Source organism: Mixophyes fleayi, chromosome 4 (genome assembly GCF_038048845.1).
Source record: "Mixophyes fleayi isolate aMixFle1 chromosome 4, aMixFle1.hap1, whole genome shotgun sequence".
Classification (NCBI taxonomy): Eukaryota; Metazoa; Chordata; class Amphibia; order Anura; family Limnodynastidae; genus Mixophyes; species Mixophyes fleayi.
This window is the reverse complement of record NC_134405.1, coordinates 203,974,734-203,999,986: the sequence shown is the minus strand read 5'-3', so window position 1 is coordinate 203,999,986 and position 25,253 is coordinate 203,974,734. Positions and strand designations below refer to the sequence as shown.

General features: G+C 39.4%; 1 protein-coding gene across 3 annotated transcripts in view; it reads right to left on the bottom strand.

Annotated features, from left to right (window-relative positions):
* Positions 1 to 14,139: 14,139 nt before the first annotated feature.
* FGFR4 (fibroblast growth factor receptor 4) overlaps positions 14,140 to 25,253 on the bottom strand; it is a 52,797-nt gene continuing 41,683 nt past the window's right edge. For all 3 annotated transcript variants that reach the window (XM_075209155.1, XM_075209153.1, XM_075209154.1), the window contains 15 exons: positions 25,056 to 25,148; positions 24,309 to 24,475; positions 24,014 to 24,137; positions 23,231 to 23,421; positions 22,672 to 22,810; positions 21,841 to 22,034; positions 21,305 to 21,450; positions 21,084 to 21,205; positions 20,538 to 20,648; positions 20,217 to 20,407; positions 19,774 to 19,896; positions 19,575 to 19,645; positions 18,028 to 18,165; positions 15,439 to 15,544; positions 14,140 to 15,044 (listed from right to left, as the gene is read on the bottom strand). In XM_075209155.1, coding sequence (XP_075065256.1) covers positions 14,883 to 15,044; positions 15,439 to 15,544; positions 18,028 to 18,165; positions 19,575 to 19,645; positions 19,774 to 19,896; positions 20,217 to 20,407; positions 20,538 to 20,648; positions 21,084 to 21,205; positions 21,305 to 21,450; positions 21,841 to 22,034; positions 22,672 to 22,810; positions 23,231 to 23,421; positions 24,014 to 24,137; positions 24,309 to 24,475; positions 25,056 to 25,148 — 2,078 coding nt within the window. In that variant the 3' untranslated portion in view covers positions 14,140 to 14,882. The remainder of the gene's footprint in view (positions 15,045 to 15,438; positions 15,545 to 18,027; positions 18,166 to 19,574; positions 19,646 to 19,773; positions 19,897 to 20,216; positions 20,408 to 20,537; positions 20,649 to 21,083; positions 21,206 to 21,304; positions 21,451 to 21,840; positions 22,035 to 22,671; positions 22,811 to 23,230; positions 23,422 to 24,013; positions 24,138 to 24,308; positions 24,476 to 25,055; positions 25,149 to 25,253) is intronic.

Below are 25,253 nucleotides of genomic sequence, written 5' to 3'. Positions count from 1 at the left end.
GAAATACACCTTAGAAAGAGTGCTGCAAGAACTGTGAAATGTGACAGGTATTAAATTAATAATATTATTATTATTATTATTATTATTATTATTCAGTATAACATGTTATACTAAGAAAATAATATAAAATATTCCATTATTTATATTGTTCATAGAAAAAACTTTTTTACTCCTGCACAGGTGCTGGACCAGTTTACGTAGCTCACAGGTCGGAATGCCAATCAGAGGAAATTTGTGCAATTTCAAGTCACTTTGACACTGTCCTAAATGCATTTTCACATATAACTGAAAAAAATAAGAATAATATTGTATTATTTTACACAAACTTTAAACAAAATTAACCATTTGTAATATACACAGTGTAAATATTAATGTCATAATGGGGAAGATATACAACAGAGAATAATGTATATATACAGTGAGTGGTATTTATTTAGACATACTGAAGTTGCAATACACAAGTAGTGCGCAGCATAAATAATATAATGAAGTGTCAGATAAACAAGAAAGGATAGGTAATGTACAGTGAGTGGTATTTATTTAGAAAGCAGAAATCTCCATAAGCAAGTAGGATACAGTGTAAATATTAATGTAATGACGTGTGAGATACACAACACAGGATATTGTATTCAAAGTAAACTGATTCACTAGGAAATGCAAAAGGCTCTCTGCTCTATTTAGAGTTGGTGTAGTTAAGCCAGGTGTGTGCTTTATTTTTACTTGGGACTAGTTATGCAAGACGTAGACCTGGATGCACCTTGAGATTTGTTCACCTCCGTACACCTGCAAAAAAAAGTTCTGACTGCAAATGCAACTCTAAATGAGGCCCAGGAAAGTCAATTGTTGTTGCTAGTGCCACCTCTGTACCGGTGGAGGCAGCTGAGGTCGCAACCTCTGCAAACATAGGGAAGTGTCCTAGTTCTGTGACCAGCAGCGAGCATGATGCCAAAGAAAAATACAGGACAAACAGCTTCTCCTATCTGGCAGACACCACAATTGTACCCATGCAGCCAAAAGCAAAATCCTTCTTCAGAACCACGAGAGGAATGGGGTTCAGTTACTATAAATGGTGAATAACAATCATGGATGCTAGCAGGCAGCTGACTGCGACATCTATCAGGTTTCCACTTTTCTCTACCTTTCTATTGTTACTTCAACAATACCACACACAACCAGTAGCTACACAGAAATACTAGTCGCCAATGGCTGCTTTAATATTGGTGGCACCCCTAACCCCTAAAAAAGTAAAGATTTTGATATAAACTTGGGCGAAAATGGGTTAATTGTTAGAATGGCCCGACTCACCGTCCCCCACCTCCCCCCACATACACTTTCATTATGTCGCAAACGCCTCTTTTCCCTTATTATTTTACAAGTATATCTGATGTGAACATGTTTCTGGATTACACTCCACGATGAGATCGTTCTAGTGACAGCTTGCAGTATCAGATTACACCTTACTACATTGTCTGAAAGCAACTTGACCACTGAGGAGATGGGCAGATGGAAAGAGGTTAAAGAGACAACTGCCAATAGTTCATGTTTGATGTTTTCATGAAAGCCGGTTATTTGGGTAGATACTATTTTTTTAAAGCTTTACATTTGGGTAGAGTTGTTTTGTTTGAAAAAAACAACAACATTATACCTACAAAAATCCACTATACTTACTAAGTAAGGTTTTAAAAATATACATGGAGCCAGGAATCCAGAGTGTTATATAGGCCTACATAATTGTATGAAATGTTTGTAATTTGACATTAATTTATTTTGGAACACAGCATCTCTATGGCCCCAAAGTCTTTAATGTTTAAAGATAATTTTTAAGCTTCTTACAGCATATGACATAGGTTTTGTGAGTTTCTTTTTGCGGTTCCAATGATCTTTTATCTCAAATTAAGCACTGGATTTAATAAATATCATTATAGCATTATTATTATTATATTATTATTATTATCATTAACCTTTTTTATAGGGCACCACATGTGGTCCACAGAGCCATACAGGGGACAAACAACAAGACAATACATGGTGTAACACTACAACTCTCAAAACAGCTACTGGGGTACAAGGGGTATATTCAGCACAGGCTGAAACCTGTGCCAATTAGCATGGGTGAAACGAACAAGGTGAGCCACTAAAAGAGGTGCAAGGATAATGGAGCAGTGGAGTCAATGGGCAGAGAGGTCACCGAGGAGGTGCGCATTGTAGCTGGCGAGCAAACGTTATAGGTAATGAGGATAGGAGGGAAACGAGCATGCTCAGTAGAGCTTACAATCGGGAAAGGAGCAGACAAACGGTTGACATCATGGGGGTGAATTAATGTAAGGGGATCTCAGAGCAAGAAGAAAGAGTGGGAAAGATGGATGATGAAAGAGAGTGAGGTATACTACATGGTGAAATGGTTAAGTGGAGGTCTAATAGGCTTTTCTAAACAGGTGGGTTTTTAATGACCATTTGAAGACTAGGAGGTAAATGTATTAATGTCCGGATTCTTCAACTCCGGCGTGTTCAGCGTCTTCGGCGATTAAATTTAAAGCGGCGCTGCATTGTAAAGGGAAACTTCCCATTACAATGCAGCGCCGCTTTAAATTTAATCGCCGAAGACGCTGAACACGCCGGAGTTGAAGAATCCGGACATTAATACATTTACCCCTAGGAGATAGTCTGACAAAGAGGGAGATCGTTCTAGTGGTGGGAACAGCACGGGAGAAATCTTGGAAGGAAAGGTGGTGTTCATTGGCCGACAGTAGAGGGTGGGAGCAAGTATGTATGGAGAGGAGTTTCGTGATGTAGGGAGCAGTGGATTTGGAGAGGGCTTTGTACGTGAGGGTGAGGAGTTTGAAGAGGATTCTGTAGGGGATGGGAAGCCATTGTAAGATTTGGCAGAGAAGTGAGGCAGATGTGGAGTGGCGAGAGAGGAAGATAAGTTTACCTAAAGCATTTAATATAGATTGAAGAGGAGCAAGATGGAAGTGGGGAAGGCCAGTAAGGAGAAGGTTGCAGTAGTCGAGATGAGAAATGATCAGTGATATTTGATATCAACCGGTAATCATGTATAGCCAGGTCATTCTTCTTAACTAGTTCTTTTATCCCTTCACAATTACTGCAACTAATAGTAACTAATATAGCAGTTACTATTATATCCATTTCAGTATAGATCTATTAGTATTGTCTTTCCTGTACTTCTACCCAGTCTTGACTGGTCAGATGGCCAAAATACAGATATGCTTTCACATTGATAATGCATTCCAATTTCACATTTTCACTGCAAACCTTCTGCTGCAGATGAAGCTATTCAAGTAGTTTTAAGCTAAGATGGGGAGCCCTGGGTATTATAATATATGGATTTCTTAATGCTCTCTGTAGTGCTGTAGTGTAGGGTACTATTGTCTAGCGGTCACCAGACAATAACTACTAAGGGGGCACCTCTTTTGAAAGAAGGGACTATTCAATACCAATGAGGAGCCAGGATGGGGAAGATCTGAGCATTACAACACCTTCCCCCCATCCCTGGGCTCCTTAATGCTCTCTGTAGTGTAGGGTCTTATTGTTTCTTATCACGTGATCACCAAACAATAACTACTAAGAGGCCATATCATTTGAAAGAGGAGACCCCCCTTTTTCAAATGAAAATAGTGGAGAATATGCCCCATCCTTGAACTTCTTAATGATTTCTGTAGTATAGGAGTTATTGTCTGATGATCTCCAGAGATCACTAGACAATAACTTCTAAGGGTACTTGTGGAGTGTGTCGGTGCCAGGATGGGTCACTTTTAGTGCCCCCACCCCATCCCCTGGCTCTGAATTTTTTATATAGTGCAGGAGACTGATCGCCGGCACGATGGCTCCCGCCGCAGACGCTTCTTTGACAGCGCCACGGCTGCTGTACAATTCAGCATCGCTGAAATGGAGCTGCTGTGCATGCGCGGTCGCAGCAGCTCCTCCCTCGCATATCTGCAGGCATTACGTCACTCGCTGACTGGTCTGGTGAACGGTGAGGGCTCACTTATATGGCAAAATTAATATATATAGTAGATAGGTCTCAGATACTGCCCACAAGAAGCAATCTTGTATAGTGTTTTGAGATGCAGAACTGCGTGATTTTATATATATATATATATATACACAGCTCTGCATCCCAACCCTGCAGACTCACCAGAAATGGGTAGTATCTGGCTTTAACCTGTAACCCAACAACTATATATATATAAAAAACATTTTTCCAAGCTTTAATTTATGTGGCAGGCTAAAATAGAGGATCCTATAACATATTGGCTATCATCATCATCATCAGGTATTTATATAGCATCACCAATTCCGCAGCGCTGTACAGAGAACTCACTCACATCAGTCCCTGCCCCATTGGCGCGTACAGTCTAAATTCCCTAACACACACACACACAGACCAAGACCGACTAGAGTCAAAAGCAGCCAATTAACCTACCATTATATTTTTGTTGTGTGGGAGGAATCCACCAAACTGGACACAGATAAGGCCATGATTGGGAATTGAACTCATGACCCCAGTGCTGTGATGCAGAAGTGCTAACCACTAAGCCACCATGCTGCCCTAACATTATATATATTGCATATACGTATGTAATATAGTCCAAACTTGGTGTTTGTTGCTTATTTTTGCTTTGTTCCGAATTCAACTATTTGGAAACCCCCCCCCCCCTTTAAAAATCCTGTGTTTGCCCCTGCCCACTAGTCCTTGGCATTTAGGTATGTATTATTGCATAAAACACACACATTGTTCTGGTCATAAAAGGGTGAAAACTCCATTTATTAACTTTTGTAAGTTTTGCTTTGAAACAGTCGGTTTAAGATGATATTTCAAGACCAATTTTTACACCATCACTTGTGATTTGGCCATTATTCTATTACCAAAAGTTATTTGTGAACAGCTACATAGCAAAACAGGAACACACCAAACCAAATCGAAAGGATTAATAACATGCAATTGATTTTGCTAACAAATTTCTTGGTCTTTTTATTATTTTTTACAATAAATTTATAGATCTCCTTTAAAGATCAAGAACTTTGTCTAGAATATATGACACTACTTTGTGGGTGACTGTCAGATGTAGTAGAAAACTACATCATAAAATTAATTACAGTAAATTGGGTCAGAATGAAAATCCTTTTAAAAAAAGTAAATGATACTAAAAAAAAAATGGTATTAAAGCTACAGAAACAGCGCAGGATTTAAATTGTAGGTTCCAAAGATAGTTATGCTACACCCAGGTAGGGCTTGTAGAATCACTGTGGGGACCACCCGGCAGCTGCTCTCCTACTCTTAAGTGTGGCACCCCCCTCAGACGGCACCCCTTCTTCACATATCTCCTGCTCCATCTTTGTGAGAAGCACTGAGCAATGATATCATAGTTCATATCATAGTCCATTGCCACGCTCATTGCCCATCACCGATATTGAACAAAGTCAGCAGCCTGCGCGCCATATGGACATGAAAAACATGGGAAAAGCAAAAATATGTTACTCATTCATTGTTTTTATTGTATCCTAATGATTGTCGCCCTAGATGGCCACCTAATGGTAGCACCAGCCAGCCCTGTACCTAAAGCTGGGTACACTACAGAATTTTTCACCAACTTTTTATGCGGATTGAATTTACATCCGATCGCTCGTTCCATGGACTGCATACACACTAGCCTTGTATAGGATGATAAAGGGAAGAGCGGACGTCCCGTTAGCGACGTTTTACAGCCATGTTGTCATGAGCAATGACTGTAATTTCGTACTCACTGTTGTGGATCGGTCGGAAACTTATACACACTACACAACGGAAACAAGATTGGAACGAAAATATTTAACGGTACGACCAACCAAATGAGGCGACAATCGTCCATTTGGGTAGACTTTCGACAAAACGGTCGTATGTCGGCCGATTGAGCTGATTATTGGACAAAAACTCTGTAGTGTGTACCTAGCTTAAGTAAATACTGGCAAAGTTGGATTTCAGGGAAATTAAACAATAGCATCTCAAAAGGAGTTATAGATCATAGTTTCCTGCAGACTAGTCTTAACTATACCTATTTAGACAGTGTGTGCTGTCATCTTCCAATTTACAGGCAACAGTTATGCTGGAAACAATTACACTATCTCCCTAACAAAAACAAATAAGCCCTTACTCTCAGAATCAATATTGATAGTATGATGAAATTATTATGGATGAGGGCTTTAAAATAGCAAATAAAATTGATATAAAATAATTGGGAAATGCTATAGCAGAAATTATATTTCAAATATTTAAAGTAGTCAAAGAGGGACAAAAGATTAGCATCAATAAAGTCACTGCAGCACAATGTGAGCAATTATGTTGAATTTTATAAGCTACTTTACACTAAGTTATACCACTTTCATACTGCCGCTCCGGCAATATCCCAGGTTTTTCAAGCCGGGTTTTTGCCGGGGCTCTGAGCGTCCCACCTCTGAAACACCATTCATACTGCACCTCGGACCCGGGAATTTCCCGGGTTGACCCCATTCATACTGCACAAGTCTGTGCCCTGGCAATTTGTGGGAGTCATCACCAGAGCAGTTTTCATTGGCTGAAAAAAGGTGATGTCATTGAAATGTGACTGGTTTGTTGACGCATAAAGATGATGCAAAAGTGGGTGGTGATTGTTTACCACATTACTTTTCATCATGGCCGACGACTCACTTTTGTGTAGCCCAGAGTTCATGTTTACTAGTGTGTTTTTGCTGTTTTATGCAGCAAATGAGAGTTTGCTGCAGCTGCTGACACTGTGCACACTTGTACAGTCCCAGTTCAGAAGGAGGAAGGCGAAGTTTATGGCACAACAGAAGAAAACTCGGTGTCTGTATATGCGCAGGAGGAGCGCGTTTCTCAGGGCCAGCATTGCCTCAATTTTGAGATTCAGTGCTGCCAGAAACCGAACCATGAGTGCCAGAGAGCGTAACCATGGAGAAGCTTTCTGGTCTACTGTGGAAGCGTTTAAGGAACAGCAGTGGATGCAACACTTCAGAATGTCACGTGGGACATTTAACTATGTGCTGGACCTTATTACCCCAGCACTTTCCAGGAAGGCCACTAACTTTGGGAAACCTATTCTACCATGTAGGCGCCTTTCTATTGTGTTGTGGTGGTATGCTACCCCTGGAGACTACCGGACAATCTCCTGCTTGTTTGGAGTGGGGATATCCACGGTGTGCACTCTAGTGCATGAAGTCACCACGGCATTGCTGGAAGCCATGTATCATCGCTTCATCTCCTTACCACATGGGTTTCCACAGTGTGCTGGAGCCATAGACGGGACACACATCCCCATCATTGCCCCCACAGACAACCATGCGGATTACTACAACCGCAAAGGCTGGCATTCCATCATTCTGCAGGCTGTGGTTGACCACAACTATTGGTAAGCATTTGTTATGTTTTTTTTTATGTGACTGTGCCATGTGTAATGCGTATTGTAAAACATTGCTATATGTATTTTTTTATGTCAGTTTCACAGATGTTTTCATCGGCTGGCCTGGACGTTCCCATGACGCCAGAGTTCTAGCAAATTCAGACCTTTACCAAATTGCTGAGGAAAGACAAGATGGCTGGCTGTTCCCTAGAGAGGTAAATATAGGTGAAATGTTGTATGATGTTTTTGTAATTGAAGCTTATATACTATTGTTTGCTATCAATATTGTATGTATTTACTGCCCCTTTTTATATATAGATGTATCACTTGCAAAATGTATTTTCACCATATAGTACCAAGTGTACTGCGTTATGTGACCAATATTTTTAACATGGTGATGTGAAACTGCATGTTTTTATTTACAGAAATCTACGTTTGTTGATGGTGTGGAGATACCGGTACACATCATTGGGGATGCTGCTTACCCTTTGAGGCGCTGGCTGATGAAGGGGTTCACTCAGCAACATCACCTGTCTGAGGAACAGATCCGTTTTACACATACCCTCAGCTCTGCTCGGATGGTGGTGGAAGATGCTTTTGGGCGCTTGAAAGGACGTTGGCGCTGTCTATTGAAGCGCATTGACATTGACACCAAGCTTGTGCCCCACGTGGTTGCTGCTTGCTGTATTTTACATAACATTTGCGAAATACAAAAAGAGCAATTTCTACCTGAGTGGAATGTGCAGGAATCTGAAATGCCAGTGCTGTCAGTGGACTCCAGTACTTTTGAAGGAGAGCGCACCAATACCTCTGTTGAACTTATTAGGACCACCCTCACTGCCAATTTGACCTCACTTGTTTGAATGTACCACACAAATGTAAAAATAAAAAAAAAAATGTTTATTTCACATATTGTATTTTGTTTTGTACATATTTCCTCATATGTCTCTTCACAAAAATATAAAATGACACAATATAAAAGTGCTTACTTGCATGTAGAAAAAAAAAATATATATACACAAGTAGTAAACAGAAGACACAAATGTGCCCAAACAGTAAGTGAAAATTTGCTTTTCACGTAATATGTGAAGCTAACGGCGTGATTCCAGATCACACATGATAACAATTAACTGTGAAACATTTGTCCATAAAACATGATTATTACAATTGCCGATATTGTGGCATTTCTGGTTGTGGAGTGGTTTGGTTACCAGGTGGGTATTCTATGTTGGGGATAACCCATAGGTTGAGAATGTTGTGTATTCTGTACCGGGTTTGGAGGGTTATTGTTGCCCAGTGTCGGACTGGGGCAAGAAGGGCCCACCGGGGGACTGCAAATCTAGGGGCCTATCAGAGGGGGTGTGGCCAGCCATCATAGAGGCGAGACCAGACACTAGAGGGGGAGTGGTCAGCTCACAAAGGACAGCTATCACCATAGTGTAGTATATAAAGAATGTAGTGTGTATATAAAGAGTACACAATCTTGACCTGCCCCTTATATTGGGCTGAACAGTCACCAAAAATTGGGATTGTCCCACTAGACCAGGCTTGGCTATCCTGTGGCACTCCAGGTGTTGTGAAACTACAAGCCTCAGCATGCTTTGCCAATATATAGCAGCTTATTGCTGGAAGGGTATGCTGGGACTTGTAGTTTCACATACACACACACACACACATTTGTACATTGATTCTAATGCAATCTACATTATATTGAATTAGGGCTTGTATATTTTCATCATTTAAGGCCCTATATAATACAGTGAGAAAAGGAACAGCCACTTTAATAGAGCAACCTGCATGCAAGCACATGCACACATCTGACTCATTGTATAATCAAAATATCTGTATGTGTCAAATGTGTATCACTGTAATCCTACAGCATGGTCATACACAATGCTAAAGGACAACGAAAATTAAAGGCAAATTGTTTTATTAAAATATCAAATGATCAATAGCTCTACCTGTCAATTTCATCAATAATATCAGCTCAGCAAATATAAAACCCCAAATAAAAGGAATTTTCTTTTTCAAAGTATGAGCCCTTTATAAGAATATGCTGCTTTCTCCAGGATCCAACCATCGAATTGGTTTAAAGCAAACCAGGGCAGTACTGTATACAGTATGTGAAATGGTGCCCTAAGTAAATAATGCATACCTCCTACTGTTCCGATTTCAGCGGGACAATACCACATTGCAGACCCAAAAGAGGCGGATTTTGCACACAAAAATGGCCGATGTTTCGTCTCAAAATAGGTATTTTTATTCTAGAATAGTAACACACACATATATATATATATATATATATATATATATATATATACACTCTGCAGTCAGCCTCTGCTCTCCCTGCAGCTAGAGCACAGATGTGTATAAGATAATTCTGTGCCATGTCCTGGAATTTAGAAAAAAAGGATAAGCGCTCAAATCCAATCAGTACTCAACCTGCTACAAGCTGCATGTAGGGAGATTCTCCCAAAATCCCAAAGTTGAGGAAAAAAATGCACATTCCATCTATCATTGACAGTTGAATTGGAGTGTTATTCCTTCCACACTTTCAAATGCATGTACTTTTCATCCTATTCTGAAATGATTAGCGTGGTATAAGTAGTTGTATTAACTGCAGCTTATATATTAGTCTCCAGGTGTTTGTACGAGAGTTAAATTGCAATTGTACCTTATGGTACATACAAGTTTGTTTTTGTTTTTATCCTCTTACCGCTGTGGGATTGTATATATTAAGTCCTGGAATTTGGTGAATATTAAGATATAAGCAAGAATATTAAATAAATAAAAAAAATCTACTTACTCATATCCTCATTGCTGCAGCCTCTCTGCTCCTTAGTCCTTCAGCGGCGGCGGGATCATCACAGTCAGCTGACAGAGGGAGGGGGCAGGTCACATGATCGCAGCTGCGGTCACATGGGAAAGATGACTGGCTGTCAGTCATCTGCAGCAGCAGCAGAGACGCCAGGGAGTGCAGCGGGGACGTCCAGGAGGACAGCGGGGACGCTGAGGACATCGACCCCCAGGTGAGTTTAATGGGCTCTGCCCTTTTCCAGAAGGGGGTGTGACCGTAGGGCAGCGGGGCCTACCAGTGATTTTTCCGGTATCCCGGTGGGCCAGTCCGACGCTGTTGTTGCCTAACATGGTTTGGCCCCGCTGGTACATAGGATAATGTCCGTCATAACAGTAAGGACTTGGAGGAGGTACCTGCACTCACGATTTTCGCGTAACACGCGTTCCTGCATGTTCATGATTTGCATGAGGAAAGAGTCCTGGAGATCCCGCTCATTGTCCATGAAACGCTGCAGTTGTGTATTCTCGTGTTTCCTCATGGTGCTGTCCATCTCCCGCAGTTGATCCATCATGACAGTTGTCATTGTTTTAGTTGCTTGCTCCATTTTGTTGGGCCTTTTGCGTTTTTTAGGAACGTTGTAAACTGTACGTAGAAAAAAACACAGTAAAACATACATTAGAATATATAATGTGGCAGAACAAAAAGCAGTGTTGTAAACTGATATGTGCTTGAGGCCTCCTCCCTCTTGCCCAGTAGTTTTGCACTGCAATATATGCGTAGAGATGTTTTAATACTTTGGAGTGTATTATATTTGTCTTTTGGGCTTTTTGTTGATATAGTTCTCTTTTTTAAGTTATGTAGATATATTGGTATTTGGTTTGCATTTATGTTGATATAGTTCTGTTTTTGGCAGTTATGTTTATACAGTTAATTTTTTTTTTTTCAATTATGTAGATATATTGGTATGTATATATAGTTGGTTATTATGTGAGATTATTAAAGATACTTACTGTTGGAGCGTAAACTGGGACCTGGCGTAGACTTTGACACCGGCACTGGTTCTGGCTGCGTTTCTTGCGAAGTATCTGTAACGACTTGCGCAGCAGGGAATGGCTGTGAATCGTTCAATTCCTCCCAAGACATGTTGGTGTCATCTGTTGTGGCAGAGCACTCCAGTTCTGGGGTGTCTTCTATAGAATCTTCTATTATTATGGTTGCGGTCTCGCTTGTCTGTGTGCTCTCTGGTGGTGTTGGTATAGCCGCATCCACATTGCTAGAAGATGACAGTGCAATTGGATTAGAGGAGAATGTCCAAAGACCATATTGCACTGGTCATAAAAGGGCCAGTCCATTCTTTCAGCGCCACTTTTGCGCCTGTTATGGTCATGGACTTTAGTGTACTGCTTCTTCAGGGACTTCAATTTGTTCAGGACTTGTTGCGGTGTCCTCTTTATGCCACGTTGTGTGAGTATTTTGGCGATGTTGTAGTACACTGTGGCATCCTTCACAGTCCCAGTCACTTGCCTTCTAATTTCTTCCTCCCCTCTGACATTCAGCAGCTCACGCACCTCTTCCTCCATCCAGTGTGTCATAATTGCTGTAAATAAACACTGTTTTTGTGAAATAATAAAAGCAATTTTCTCCCTAAAAAAACGTTTCTGCTTCAGCTTGATGTTGAGTACACCATCCACCATCTCTCCTAAAAAGCTTCTGCAATCTCCCACGGGCTTCCACCGATGACATCATCCTCCAGAGACAGGCAGACAGCCAATCAGCATGTTTTCTGTGCAACCCGGGTTGAAAAACCCGGGTTGCACCATTCATAGTGCAGGCAACCCGGGTCCGACCCGGGAATTACCCCTCGATAAATCCCGGGTTGAAGACCCGGGTTTTTAGACCCGGGATTTTGGACTTGTACCATTCATACTGCACCAAGACCCGGGTCATTTGAGCTCGCCCCGGCAAAAACCCGGGATTTTGGTGCAGTATGAATGGGGTATTATTGATACAAAACTTGCTATTCAGGACAATGAGAGAATACTTGTCAACATTTTAGAATCATTTGTGCTTAGTTGAGCTGTCAGTGATCTACAATCCCTATCATTGCTGCATTTTATAACTGCCACTTCAATAAATAGTAAGCTACAAATCCCATAGAATTAAGATCGCGTGAATTCAATCTTATATACAGAATAAAAGGTATTTGTACTGAACAGGTGGTCAGTATTGAAAATGGGAACATTTTCAGGAATAAATATTAAAAGCTGCGATTGTCCCTGGAAATAAAAGGTTTGGGATAATTATGGGAGAGGACAGTGGCATAATGAGCTTAGGTCTCCAACACAAATAGTATGATATTTTATCACTGTCATTTTATAAAAGACTCAGTTCACAGTATATAAGAGGTACCAAACAATGGCAAATGGAACCTCTTGTGTGGGTGGGGGTTGTGCATCTAATTAAACTTCTGTGCAGGGTTTAATTTAGATAGCCTGTTTTTTTTACTTCAATTGCATTCACTCAATACGGTGCCAATGACTAATAGGGTCACAAAGGTCAGAAGGTAGAACATTTGCATTTGTGTTGTAGTCTCCATTGTATTGCATTAGAAAAACTTTTGAGTTTTGATAAAAATCATTGCATTTTTATTTAAATGTTATTTAACCCCGTTCCCCCAACAAACTAGAATATAATATTTTTATTACTGTGACTACAATCCTAAAGGTACATGCACACTAGTGTTTTAATTATCCGTTTTGCAGGCCTTAAATACACGCAACACTAAAAATCACTGTTCCAAGAGAGTCCGCACACATTTATGTATTTACTTGCTTTTTTTTCAGAATTCTACTAGTTTCATTTCCACATGTTTACAGAGTTTCTACACAATTAAAACTATATAGCCTTAAATCAGACAAGTCATCGCTACAGATCAAATTTGCCAGTACACAAAACAATGTACAACGCATCTACAGCCTAATATTAACAATATGTATAGTGATTGATATATCACACATAGGAGCTGTAACACAGCAAATATCACATTAAAATAAACAATACATAAAAGGACAAAAATAAAGTTTAAAATCAGCAGTGGCAATTATGGGTCTCAAAATTCTACAAAAAATGATTGTTAACATCAGCTGTGTTTTAGTTAAATATTCACAGTATTATTGTTTGGTAAATCTGTAATCCCCCTGCAGTGTAATTGCATGTGTGTTTGTGAGGGGAGCAGGTGTGTGTGTGGAGGGCTCTTTTCATTAAGATGCATAGGAGGGGCAGCATTAGATAATGTGTAACAAAACTCCCCAGGCTACTAAGCCTGTCCTGGACAGAGAACAATATATTGGATTAAAAATAGTTGCTTCACCCCCAGGACACTGGGTGCTTTGCCAGGTATTCAGTAAATGTGCAACATGTTTCAATGTTAGAATTGTAAATGACTATAACTAGGCTGCAACCAAGTAACTAAGCCCACCTACTCATAGCTGCATATAGATCAATCACTAGCCCCCCAGTTATTGTAACGTGGCCTCCAGTCTCAGGGTCAATCACACGCTTCCCTGTGGTGACCTCCAAGACAAACAACTGATCAATCATAGCCCAGTTTTTCCCCACTTAAAAAAAAAAAACACAAAACCCCAAAACATTAACTTTGAATAAAACCTCCACTTTTACCCCCTCAAATGTTGAACAACATACTGCAGTTCATTTTTATGCGAATTGTTAGAGACACACACACACTAATTATATATATATATATATATATATATATATATATATATATATATATATATATATATATATATATATATATATATATATATATATATCTCCATATCCACACACACATTTACATATACACACACAAATAAATTACTCACAAGAAATGGTTTGATATAATTTAGGTCTTTATATTAAAAGTAACTTTTTTTTTTAACAATATATAAAATAAATCATTGTGAAACTTTTGGTAACTTGCAAAAGAGCATATTCTGTTTTAAATATATCTATAAAATGTATAAAAAGCTTTTAGGAACTGATTGAAAGGTTTTCTGCAGAGTCCAAAAGTACCTTAATATAAAACAAAACAAAAAAAAGTCCAAGATAAATTATATGGCTGCTAAGAGAGAAACAGTAGAAAAAACAAAATCTTCAGCTTCTCACTTTAAAGAAATGTTTAACATGACCTATCATATGCATCACAACAAACAGGACATAAATACTTCTATTTGAAAATATTTACAGACTTTATAACAATAAAACAAAGAAATCCAGGCACTTCAGGGTCACTTGCAAGACCAGATTGCAGCTTGGCATTACAAATGCAGAGAATGTTAACGAGCAGGTAAGCTATGATCCCAGAATCACAGTGCTTCGCTGTATGCTCTTGGAATAGGCCTGCTAGCTGTAGTCCTTCACATCCACAACATGGGATTTTAAAACATGTCCCTGACATGGTATGACCAAGCCAGTCAGGGGCTCACAGTGCTTTTTATTCTGTACACCTGTGGCTTGAGGCCAGCACCAATTTTTTGTCCCAAGCATAACAGAAAAGCAGCAGTGTTTCACCAAAGTCTAGAAGACATGGCTCAGGTCTTGAATAAATTAGGTTCCTGCTATAGAGGGTATACGCAGCATTTTAAGATGTCCATATTCCCTCATTCCAAGCACCCATCCCATCTCTTTGCTCAGGTCCCCATGTGAGTATGAACATTGTGATAATTGAAGACACAAGATAGTGTTGGTACAGGATCATTGGTAAACACAGAGTCATCAGAGGAGGAACATATGCTTGCACTGTCTTCACAGGAGGGAGAATACTGTTCGAAAGGCATGGATAGGTCCAAGTACTGAAAGAAAATGGGGAGATTAATCAGTGAACAGGACATTCTTGGTGATGTGCAAAAAGTTAGAAGACAAAACGGATCTATACCAGTGGTATATAGACAGCTTACTTTTAGATTCACAGCTCTCCAAATCATGCCAACTACCCTGCCCACATCACAGTAAAACCCATAAACATTCGCACATGGAGCTTACTCAAGTAAGGAAGGGAATTCTACCTATACTTTCTAGATTTACCGGAATATGCTTGCATTCTTGAATAACTTTAGACTCTAATAGGGGCACAGTCGTATTGGTAATACTGCCTTAAGGTTTGTGCTTTGATTCACCCAATATGCCCTGGAGCATATAGATTTAAGAGACACACATTTGCATGGATCTAAAGAAAAACATTCTTACCTCCTCTGACACAGCTGTAAGAATTTTGTCTAACTGTTCCACTAGTTGTTTGAAGGTAGGTCTCTGGGATGGGACAGCATGCCAGCACTCTCTCATCAACATGTACCTATGAAAAGGAGATCAATTTAGTAATGGCTCATCTGGGTTCCAATAGCATATATGCCACTTAAAATACATTCATCTTGTCGAAAGATCAGATTAAGACCAATATAGCACCAGGCCCAGATGGCATCCTCCCATGTGAGCTAAAGACACTAAGTGCAGATATGGACAAAACCACTGTATCCAATATATATGGACTCCCTATAACTAGTTCAGTGCCTCAAGACTGACAGAAAGCAGATGTGGTACAGGATTTACAAAAAATAAAGTGTCAAAACATTGAAGCTGTACACCTGCTAGCCCAACTTCTGTCCTGCTTATATTATTTGAAGGGATTCTGATGGTTGCAATTCTTAAAATATATTGTAAATGGAGGTTCATCTTCCCTGTGTTCAACTTAACTCACATCTCACCATATACCAACAAGCTAAACTTCCATTTACGAACCAAAACCATGGATCAAATATAGACAGAGAAGTGTAACAACATGGGGCCCGATTCATTAAGGATCTTAAATTAAGAAATATCTTATCTAAGTCTCCTGGACAAAACCATGTTACAATGCAAGGGGTGCAAATTAGTTTTCTGTTTTGCACATAAGTTAAATACTGACTGTTTTTTCATGTAGCACACAATACTTCATAGCTTATTTGTACACTGAAACTGTTAGCGAGATGCGTTAAAATTTCGCGCTCAAAAAAAAAAAAAACCAAAACTGCGCGCGTTTAAAAAAACACAAAAAAACCCTCAATTCAATTGTTTTTTTGCATGCACCCCCTCGCGCTCTATTATTGGTGCTAGCGAGTTTGAAATGAGGAGTGGTTAAGGCAGTCATTTTAGTATAAAAAAATAAAAGTAAATTAATGCAATCAAGAATGGCCCCAGCACTGCAATGAAGAAGGGCCCCAGCACTGCAAGCAACAATGGCCCCCCCTGTACAGCAGAATTAAAGATTTTACAAGGAGGTAAATTTTTTGAAATTTACAAACATTTCTTGAACACTGGCCAAGCATGGACATTTGTAAGGTACAAATATTTGTGGGACAGTGGGTAAGCCGGACAAATATTTTTTGGGACTTTGCGTAAATGAGTGTGTGTAAGTAAAGCATCATAAAACTGAGGATTTCGTCCATGGTATTTTTTTTTTTATTTTTTTTTATTAATAAAAATCTATGGTGTACATGAGGGTGTTTACTGTATTTCTTGGGGTTTTATTATTTTTAATAAAGATTTGTGGTTGGAATGAGGGTGTTGTGCTTTTAACATTTTGCTTTGTGGAACTACAGATCACAGCCAGCCGTGGGTGTAAGAGCATGTTGGCACTTGTGGTTCTACTACAAGTGCAAACATGCCCTGGGTGCTATGGGTACGCTGGTACTTGTAGTTAGACAAGTAGCAGCATGCCCACACTATTTAGGACAACATGGCTGGCTGGGACATGTAGTTCCACAAATCAATTTATTTTTTATTTTATTTTTTATCCAAAATCCCCATTACCCTACTACCCATAGCCCAGGGGTAGTAGGAAGAGCCCTAGTGCAATCGCAACTGGCCTGGGTGTCCCTAGGGGGGTGGCCCGCTTACATTTTTCAGCGGACCACAATCCATAGGGAATCCAGGCAAGCGCTGAACAGTCTGTGGGTGTTTAGTCATTATGGCCGTGGGACCCAAACTGCATTTCCCCGTCCCCCTGCTATAGTGCCTATCACCCCGGCTGGTTTGCCTAGTGCTGGTTCAATTAAATTAGGGGGAACCCTACGTCAAATTTTTCACACATCAATATCCTGCCAGCACTAGGGCGAAGACTAAATAGAGTGGGGAGCAAACGATTTTGCTTTAAAAAAAAAAAAAAAAAGAAGATTAGAATTGCGTGAGAAGTTTTCGCGCTTGAAAATAAGGTAAAATAGCAAAAAAATGACTTGGCACGCTCGAACTTCCAAACTCGCTAACAATTGAATACCCCCCTTAAAGTTGATATTTGTGTGCTACATGGAAAAAAAAAAGTCAGTAATACTGAATAAAATCTGTAAGCACATGAAAAGATTCTGTGCATGGGACATATTTATTTTTAGAAAAATATTTTCTGTTTACTGCATTTTTAAGCATGTTTGCTATCATCAGCCCCTCCTTGATTATGTTGCAGAGCTGCTTTCCCCAGCTTTAATAAATACAACTCTAGCTTTAGTATGTAAAGAGACTGAGAGCGGAGTCCGTTTTTATTTGGGGATGTGAACATTGCAGATTCTTGAACCAATTTATCAGCCTTGTAATACTAGTACATTATGTATACACATCCCTACTGCACTTAAGACCACTTAAAAGTCCACAATGGGCAGAGCATACCCAAAATTTCTGCTATTTTAAAAGTAATTTCAACTACCACGATAGCTACAAAATATATTTTTTTGTCACAAGGCTTCTGTAACTTCCTCTTATTCAATCCGGTATAGAAAATTTGGTAAAAAAATAATACAAATAAATACTTACAGCTCATGAGTACAATTTGATGGCTTGTCCATGCGATGACCCTCTCGTAACAATTTGAATAACTCTTCCACTGGAATACCAGGATATGGAGATCCACCAAGAGTAAATATCTCCCAGGTCAAAATTCCAAATGACCAACTGTAGAAACAAGTTACACAGTCACTACTGATATGAGAATATTACAGTGCAGACAGAACGCTCTGTAGTTACACTTAAAACACGTCATAAAATATCTACAAAATTATATTTTGTGGTTTTCATGGAATTCTCAAAATATATGGGCTACAACAACATCTCATATTATACTACAGCTGGCCTCTCCATTTCCAGTTTCAGAAAAATGGACCTTTCACCTACAAACAGGGAAGGCAGCCATTTTGTGAGGCGAAGAAATATTTAACCCACCATTCTCTAGGAACGAGTCACCAAGGCATAAGACACAATGGGCCCGAGTCATTATGGAGAGCAAAGCAAATAAAAGGATTAAGTTTGATTCTGGACAAACCATGTTACAATGCAAGGGGTGCAATTTTTTTTAAATTTTTTTTATTATTTTACATGTAAGTAAAATACTGCCTGTTTTTTAATGTAACATACTTGATAGCTTTATTTTTACACTGAAATGTAAAGTTGATCTAGAATATGCCCTACCCCAACATTTTAGTTAATCTCCTCCAATGCAACATGGTTTTGCAAACTTAATCCTTTTTTTGGCTTTACTTCCTTAATGATTTAGGCCCAATATGTTTAGGGGACTACATTGCTTTAAGGCAAGCTTGGGATCTGCAAAGTTAAGCCGAGTATAGGCACACTGTATGTCAAACAGGGGAAGGACACATATGCGATATGTGATTTACAATGAATTACAGCCCAAAATACATCAGTTTACAGCATACAAGAGGGGGAGGTGTGCGTTACTGTATATATCAGTTTACTCAAAGCAGCATTCCAGCAGCTAGCTAGTTCTCCAGCTCAGAACATGGAATATTAAGAGATCAATGAGTAAAGAACAGACTTGTTGCCATTAGCAAGGATCAACCTATAATCCTTGCATTTGTAATAAATAATGTAATAAATAGAACCTAAAGCGTTCTAATGTTACCACATGACTGCAATTGCATTACATTGCCACTAATAACATTCAGGCTCAAACTAAAGGCTGACTTTTTATGTTTATTTCAGACATAGTGGTTACATTTTAAAAACCAAACATTTAAAATACACACACACACACACACACACACACACACACACACACACACACACACACACACACACCACTTTCCTTCTACAAACTACTTTCTTAATTATTTTCTCAATGCTACTTAAAAATCTACAAATTATAGGTCTAATAATTGAGAATTTCTCTTTACTGTGCATTTAGGACTATAAGCCATTGCATTGATATGTCCTATGACCTAATGTTTTACCACACATCTATTATCCTAGGCAACCAGTGGGGTTACTTCAGTGTTATGAAATATTATAACATCTTACAGATGAGCAGCAATGTTTTTTTTACTCTATAACCTTTAACTGAAACTTACATGTCACTTTGATGTGTATATACCCTGTCGAACAAAGCTTCTGGCGCCATCCACTTCACAGGCAGCCGACCCTGTTGAAAAAGAGAAAGCTTGGTTTAGTCGAAAGGGAAAAAAAAAAAAAAAGTTATCTTACCATTAGCATTATTTAATTGCCTGAATAATCAACCTTCTTTATGTACAGAAAATCCTTAGGACTCACATTGCTAGTCTTCTTGTAGTAATCAATGTCATGCACCCCACGAGCCAGGCCAAAGTCTGCGATTTTCATTACATTGTCTTCAGCTACTAGAACATTCCTGGCTGCCAGGTCCCGATGTATGCACTGCAGAACAATGAAAGTTAAAGTAATGGTCAAGATTTGTCAGATTATACATTACATTATAAATTCCATTTCTTTGTGTAAACTGTAGATTTAGTTCAATGACACTTATCAAAAAAAACACAGTGCCTTAAAGAGATACCAATAAGTAACAAATTTAATCATACGTATAACATGTCACAAACTGAAAAATAATGTCTCCCTTGAGTAGTTTTGCCATTCTTGTTTAGGAATAAGTAACCATTTTAAAAACAACCCTCACACACAAAAAAATAAATAAAAAAAAATAAAAAATTGAAAACCCATTAAACCCTTCTACTTACCCTTTTGGATTCTAGATATTCCATGCCACGGGCAACCTGATAAGTACAGGATACAAGATCCTTAAATGAGAGCATTTCTTCAGGCACCTTGGTAACATCAAAAGCATCTTCAGGTGTAGGAGGCCGCCGGGCGCGCAGGAACTCACGCAGGTTTCCCTTAGAGGCGTATTCCACGATAACAAAAAGTGGACCTGAAAGAAAACAATAAGGGTTTTACATTTCCACCACTCTGGTTCCGGATCAGAAACTTTCACATGGATCCAGTGACCCAAACCAGATGCCATTTTTACACATTGTACTTGCCAGCGATTTAACACGTACCTTCCTGAGTGCAGACTCCAAGCAAATTGATTATGTTCTTGTGCTTCCCTATTACTTTCATTAACTCCATTTCAGAGATGAGATCAGACAGATCTTTGTCATTCCCATTATCTAAAGGAAGAATAAAACATTTGTTCCTGTTAAACAATGTGTCTACAGACTATATTGAATGTTTCAAGTATGCATTATATGTGGACAATTATAAGAACATGTTTGAATATGGATACTTGCTCTGTAGATAGAATATAAAAATAATGTTGTTTCTGTATGTAAATGGCTTTAGGGAACAATCTCTTTCTAGGGTAAATTAAGTAGACAAACATTAAATTCTCAACCTCTGTAGAATTCTAAACATCAGAGAATGGTCAGAGACTAGTAGAACAAGGATCACACCATACTGTACAACCAGCTCAGCGTGGGGATGGATTAGGTGATCTACAATCTGATTAGATACAAGGCACCATTGAAAATGAAAAAATGGAGTATATATTACAGATCACATTTTTTTTTATAGAGTTACTTAGGACACCACATTCAAGTTCTCACCTTTTAGCATCTTTACAGCCACTGTTACTGGTTTTTCAGGCCGATCTTTGTCAATCCCGTATGCATCAGCTCTCACTACTTGTCCAAAGCAGCCCTCTCCCAGAGGTTTCCCTAGAACAAGCCTGATGGGGCAAAAGAGCATTGAAATTATGCATGGCTATAAAGATAAATATACAAAAAAAAAAAAAAATCCATTGTTCGATAGCTAATAAAACACTGACCTGTCTCTGGTGAACTCCCATTTGGCATCCAGGGGCAACTCCACCTCCATGACACCAGGAAGCATGGGTGCACAACTGGAAGACAGGCGAGTGATGCGGATCAAAGGGGCGCTGGACTTTCCAGAAGAGCTGGACTCCAGGGAAAACTATAGAAAATAAATCAAATGATGTAGATGTTGTAGGTTTAGTTTTTTTTTGGGGGGGGGGGGGGGTTTCAGAGTTGCATGTTCAAAAAATAAAAAAAAAAAAACAAAAAAAAGGAGGGAGGGTGGGATAGCTATAATCTACAGGTGGCCTCCTCTGCAGCATCACAAAAATGACAGAGGAACGTGTATTTTACTTAAATCATCATGCTAGTCTTTTTGTAAGTGCGAGATGTTTGGTTGCATTAACAAATACTATTCAATGAGAAACAATAACATTTGTGGAATTAAATAATCACCTCTTTTACAATTGAATACATGGATAAGGATATCTAAACTAACCTAAATTGACCTATACTAGCAATAGAAAAAGAAACAGCAGTGGCCACTTACCTGTCGTATGAGTGGGAACTTGGAAAGTTTATGCACAGATGCTGGCTGCAGTGTCTGCTTGCTGTGTGGACTCTGCATACAACACAATATTACAATAACGACTGCCATTGCCACAGCCAGAAATCCAGAAGTATATATAATTATATCCACATATCTAGACTCTGCTGGATCTGCCTCCTCTAGGAAATCCTCATCTGTGGAGGGAGGGAAACAGACTGGGGGTCAGTACTACATCTGTGACCTTAACCTCCTTTACGGACCTCGCCTCCCCTCACAGCAATTGCCATCTGTTATCCCAGTCTACCCACTCACATTTTTTTCCATATACCAGGCAGTTTTTAAAGTTAAATGATAGGTCAAGACTTCCCTTACAGATGTGCACTGATAGTAGTCACAATGGTATTTGTCCTAACAACCACAAGTAATAAACAAAAGCAATGCATAAGTAAACCGTGTTGTAAAGTCACAATTATGAATGAGCTCCAACTGCCTGCAATTTAATATATAAAGAAAACATTTCCTCTTAGTCCCAAAATCTCTCCCCACCATTTGGTTTATGGCTACGATGCATTCTAAGGGGCCGATTCAATTTTGCCACGTTAGTATAGGAATAACGCGGCACAAATTGTATTACCGTAAATATGGTCATTTTAACCTGGATTCCTGCTCACAGCCCTGAGAGCTGCAAACAGAAATCAGTGTTAAAATTACCATACTAACGGTAATACTGCACACTTTTACTGTGTTATTCTGGGATAATAAGTCTGAATTGAATTGGCCCCTAAACGTAACCTGGAGTACAATACATGCTTATAGGCGTTCTGCACTTACTAGGTACAACAGTGAGCCAAGCAGATTGGTAAGAGAGTCCGATGGAATTCCCTGCTAGACATGTGTATTCTCCTGCATCCTCCATTGAGATGTTTCGCAGATGCAGCACCTCCACTTCTGAAGTGTTAATATCTGCAGTCTACAAAAATTAGGTGAAGTTAAAAATAGAATCACATGAATAAATACTGAAAACACCAACCACCACCAACCCAAAACACAAATGACGTCTTAAACAACATTCAGACATATGACAGAACACAAGTAATTTCACAGAGCATTTTGTATTTCCAATGCAGCCGAGTAGTAGTCTGGTATCTTCCTCCACAATCACAACATCAGTGCTGATCGTTCAGTAAGTTTACATACGTATTTCTGAACGTTATTAGTAAGTCTTTATATAAGCAACCTTGTACTTTAGGGTTTGTGGTTCTTACCCAAATGAAAGTTATAGGTCAGTTTTGGCTACATAGAACGAAAGTAGCCATTGAGGACAACAGATGCCTCCATAACCCCAGGGAAGTTGTGCAATTAACAAAGTTTTTTCCTGAAAGCATTTTACCTTAAGCACTTGTACATATGGCACATCATCAGGGCCAAAGCGACTCCCATTCAGTTCTATATGTTTCAGCCACTGGATGTGTGGTTGAGCGTCACTGTACACTTTGCACAGGAACTCCACGTCGCTCCCCACGCGAGCTGTGGTATTAGCGGGAAGACCAGCTTGGAGGATGGGGCGGTGAGAGGATCTCTCTATAGGGGGATAAAAATAATTACGTTTATTATATTGTCTCCCACATTAACAAACTGTTTCAGATGAAGTACATTTTAAATTACAGATGTCATGAAGGCCTGAAGATAAATTTACCCTTATAAAAAGAGTTTGTAACTTGATTCTTGCAGTGAAACCACATACAAAATCTAATATTAGCATTAAGAGCCAGAATGTGCAGGGGAACAGTGACAAACACCCATAAAAGATGTACTCTGTGCAGACAACATCTCAATTACTACAGAAGACAGCAGACAGTTGTGGTAGCTAATCAGAGAGGTCCTGGCTGCAAAGCAGATAATGACCCTCATTACATTTACGACACAAACAGTATCTTACAGACTTTGAGGTTTTAAAAGTTCCTAGCAAGGACCCATGGACTCACATACCAGTCTTGTATAGTTTCTATGCGGGGCATAATGGTAGTTAATGATGTGTAGAGTTAACCATACGAGACTAAATATAAGTTATAGTAAGCTAAATCAAAACAATCCCTCTCCCTCATCCAACCAAATTATAAACCTTGTATTTTAGACTGCTGCTAAAAAGCAGGAACAAAAAGTGTATACTCACCAAGCACATCTAATATGTATGTGTAGCTGATGCTGCCCATCTTATTCTCCACCATACAGGTGTAGTTACCACGGTCAGAAGGAACCACACTCTCCATGACCAGACTCCAGTGCTGGGGTCTTAGCTAGGTGGAAGTAAAGGAAATGTGTCATACTTCACACATGGATACTTTCTGGCATATCATAAATTGCTTAAATAACTTATTAAGAATACAGTGTCACATTTGTGTATTGAGCATTAGGAATAAAAACAAACAAATAGGACCCTCACGTAACAGGATGTTGCAACTACTCACCTGGATCCCGCCTATTCGGTGTTCCCCGCGAAATTCTCTCCCATTTTTTAGCCATCGGATGGTTGGAATAGGTTTGCCACCAGCAGCACAGCGAAACTTCACAGTATTCCCAGCAGGTAGAGCATACAACTTCTTTTCCATGCGACGTGGATGGGTCCAGTATGGGGCTGAAAGACAAAACAGATAGTTGCCAGTGGACAAATCTATGGAAAAGTAAACGATGCTAGATCACCGAGAACACACAAGACTACTACCAAGAGTATTAACATGTTAAAAACACTATGTACGTTTCACCATGATCTGGAAGATTGTTGTATTTTAAGCCACACACTGAATACTAGCATGTTAAGCTACCACAATGCAACAAAAGTAGAACCCAAGAAACAGCAAGTGGAGGGGGCATAATGTTAAAAACAGTCTTTTAACTAATAACAATACCTTTCCTTCTGAATAACTAAAATGCATTCAATGATTAAATATTTGTATTTACATGAAGCACCTTTTGTCTGTACTGCTGTAAAATCACTGTAAAGTCAGACTCTATTTTACTTATCTACTAACCCTAGGGCATAGGTCAGAGGCATTTACTCATCTCTCAGGCCATCAGACAGTCAGGTCTTTGGTATGTGGAGAACATCAGCAAGACCAGACTGATGTACACTGGGATTATGGTTTATAACCCTGGTGGGTGGGGAAAAGAGGGTTTCTATAACCTCTAATTAGTAACCGAAACATGAGAGCACTCACCTTGGTAGATATAAACTGGTTCCTCATTTAGATCACCCTGGAAATCTTCCCTACGGCCATCCTCATCATCTTCATCTCCAGATGCCATTGAATCTGCAGAACACAGTCAGCTATGAGAAGAGCGGAGAGCCTCAAAGGCATTGTTCTTTTGATCCCAATATTAGCACTAACAATGCACAATTACACGTGACATTACAG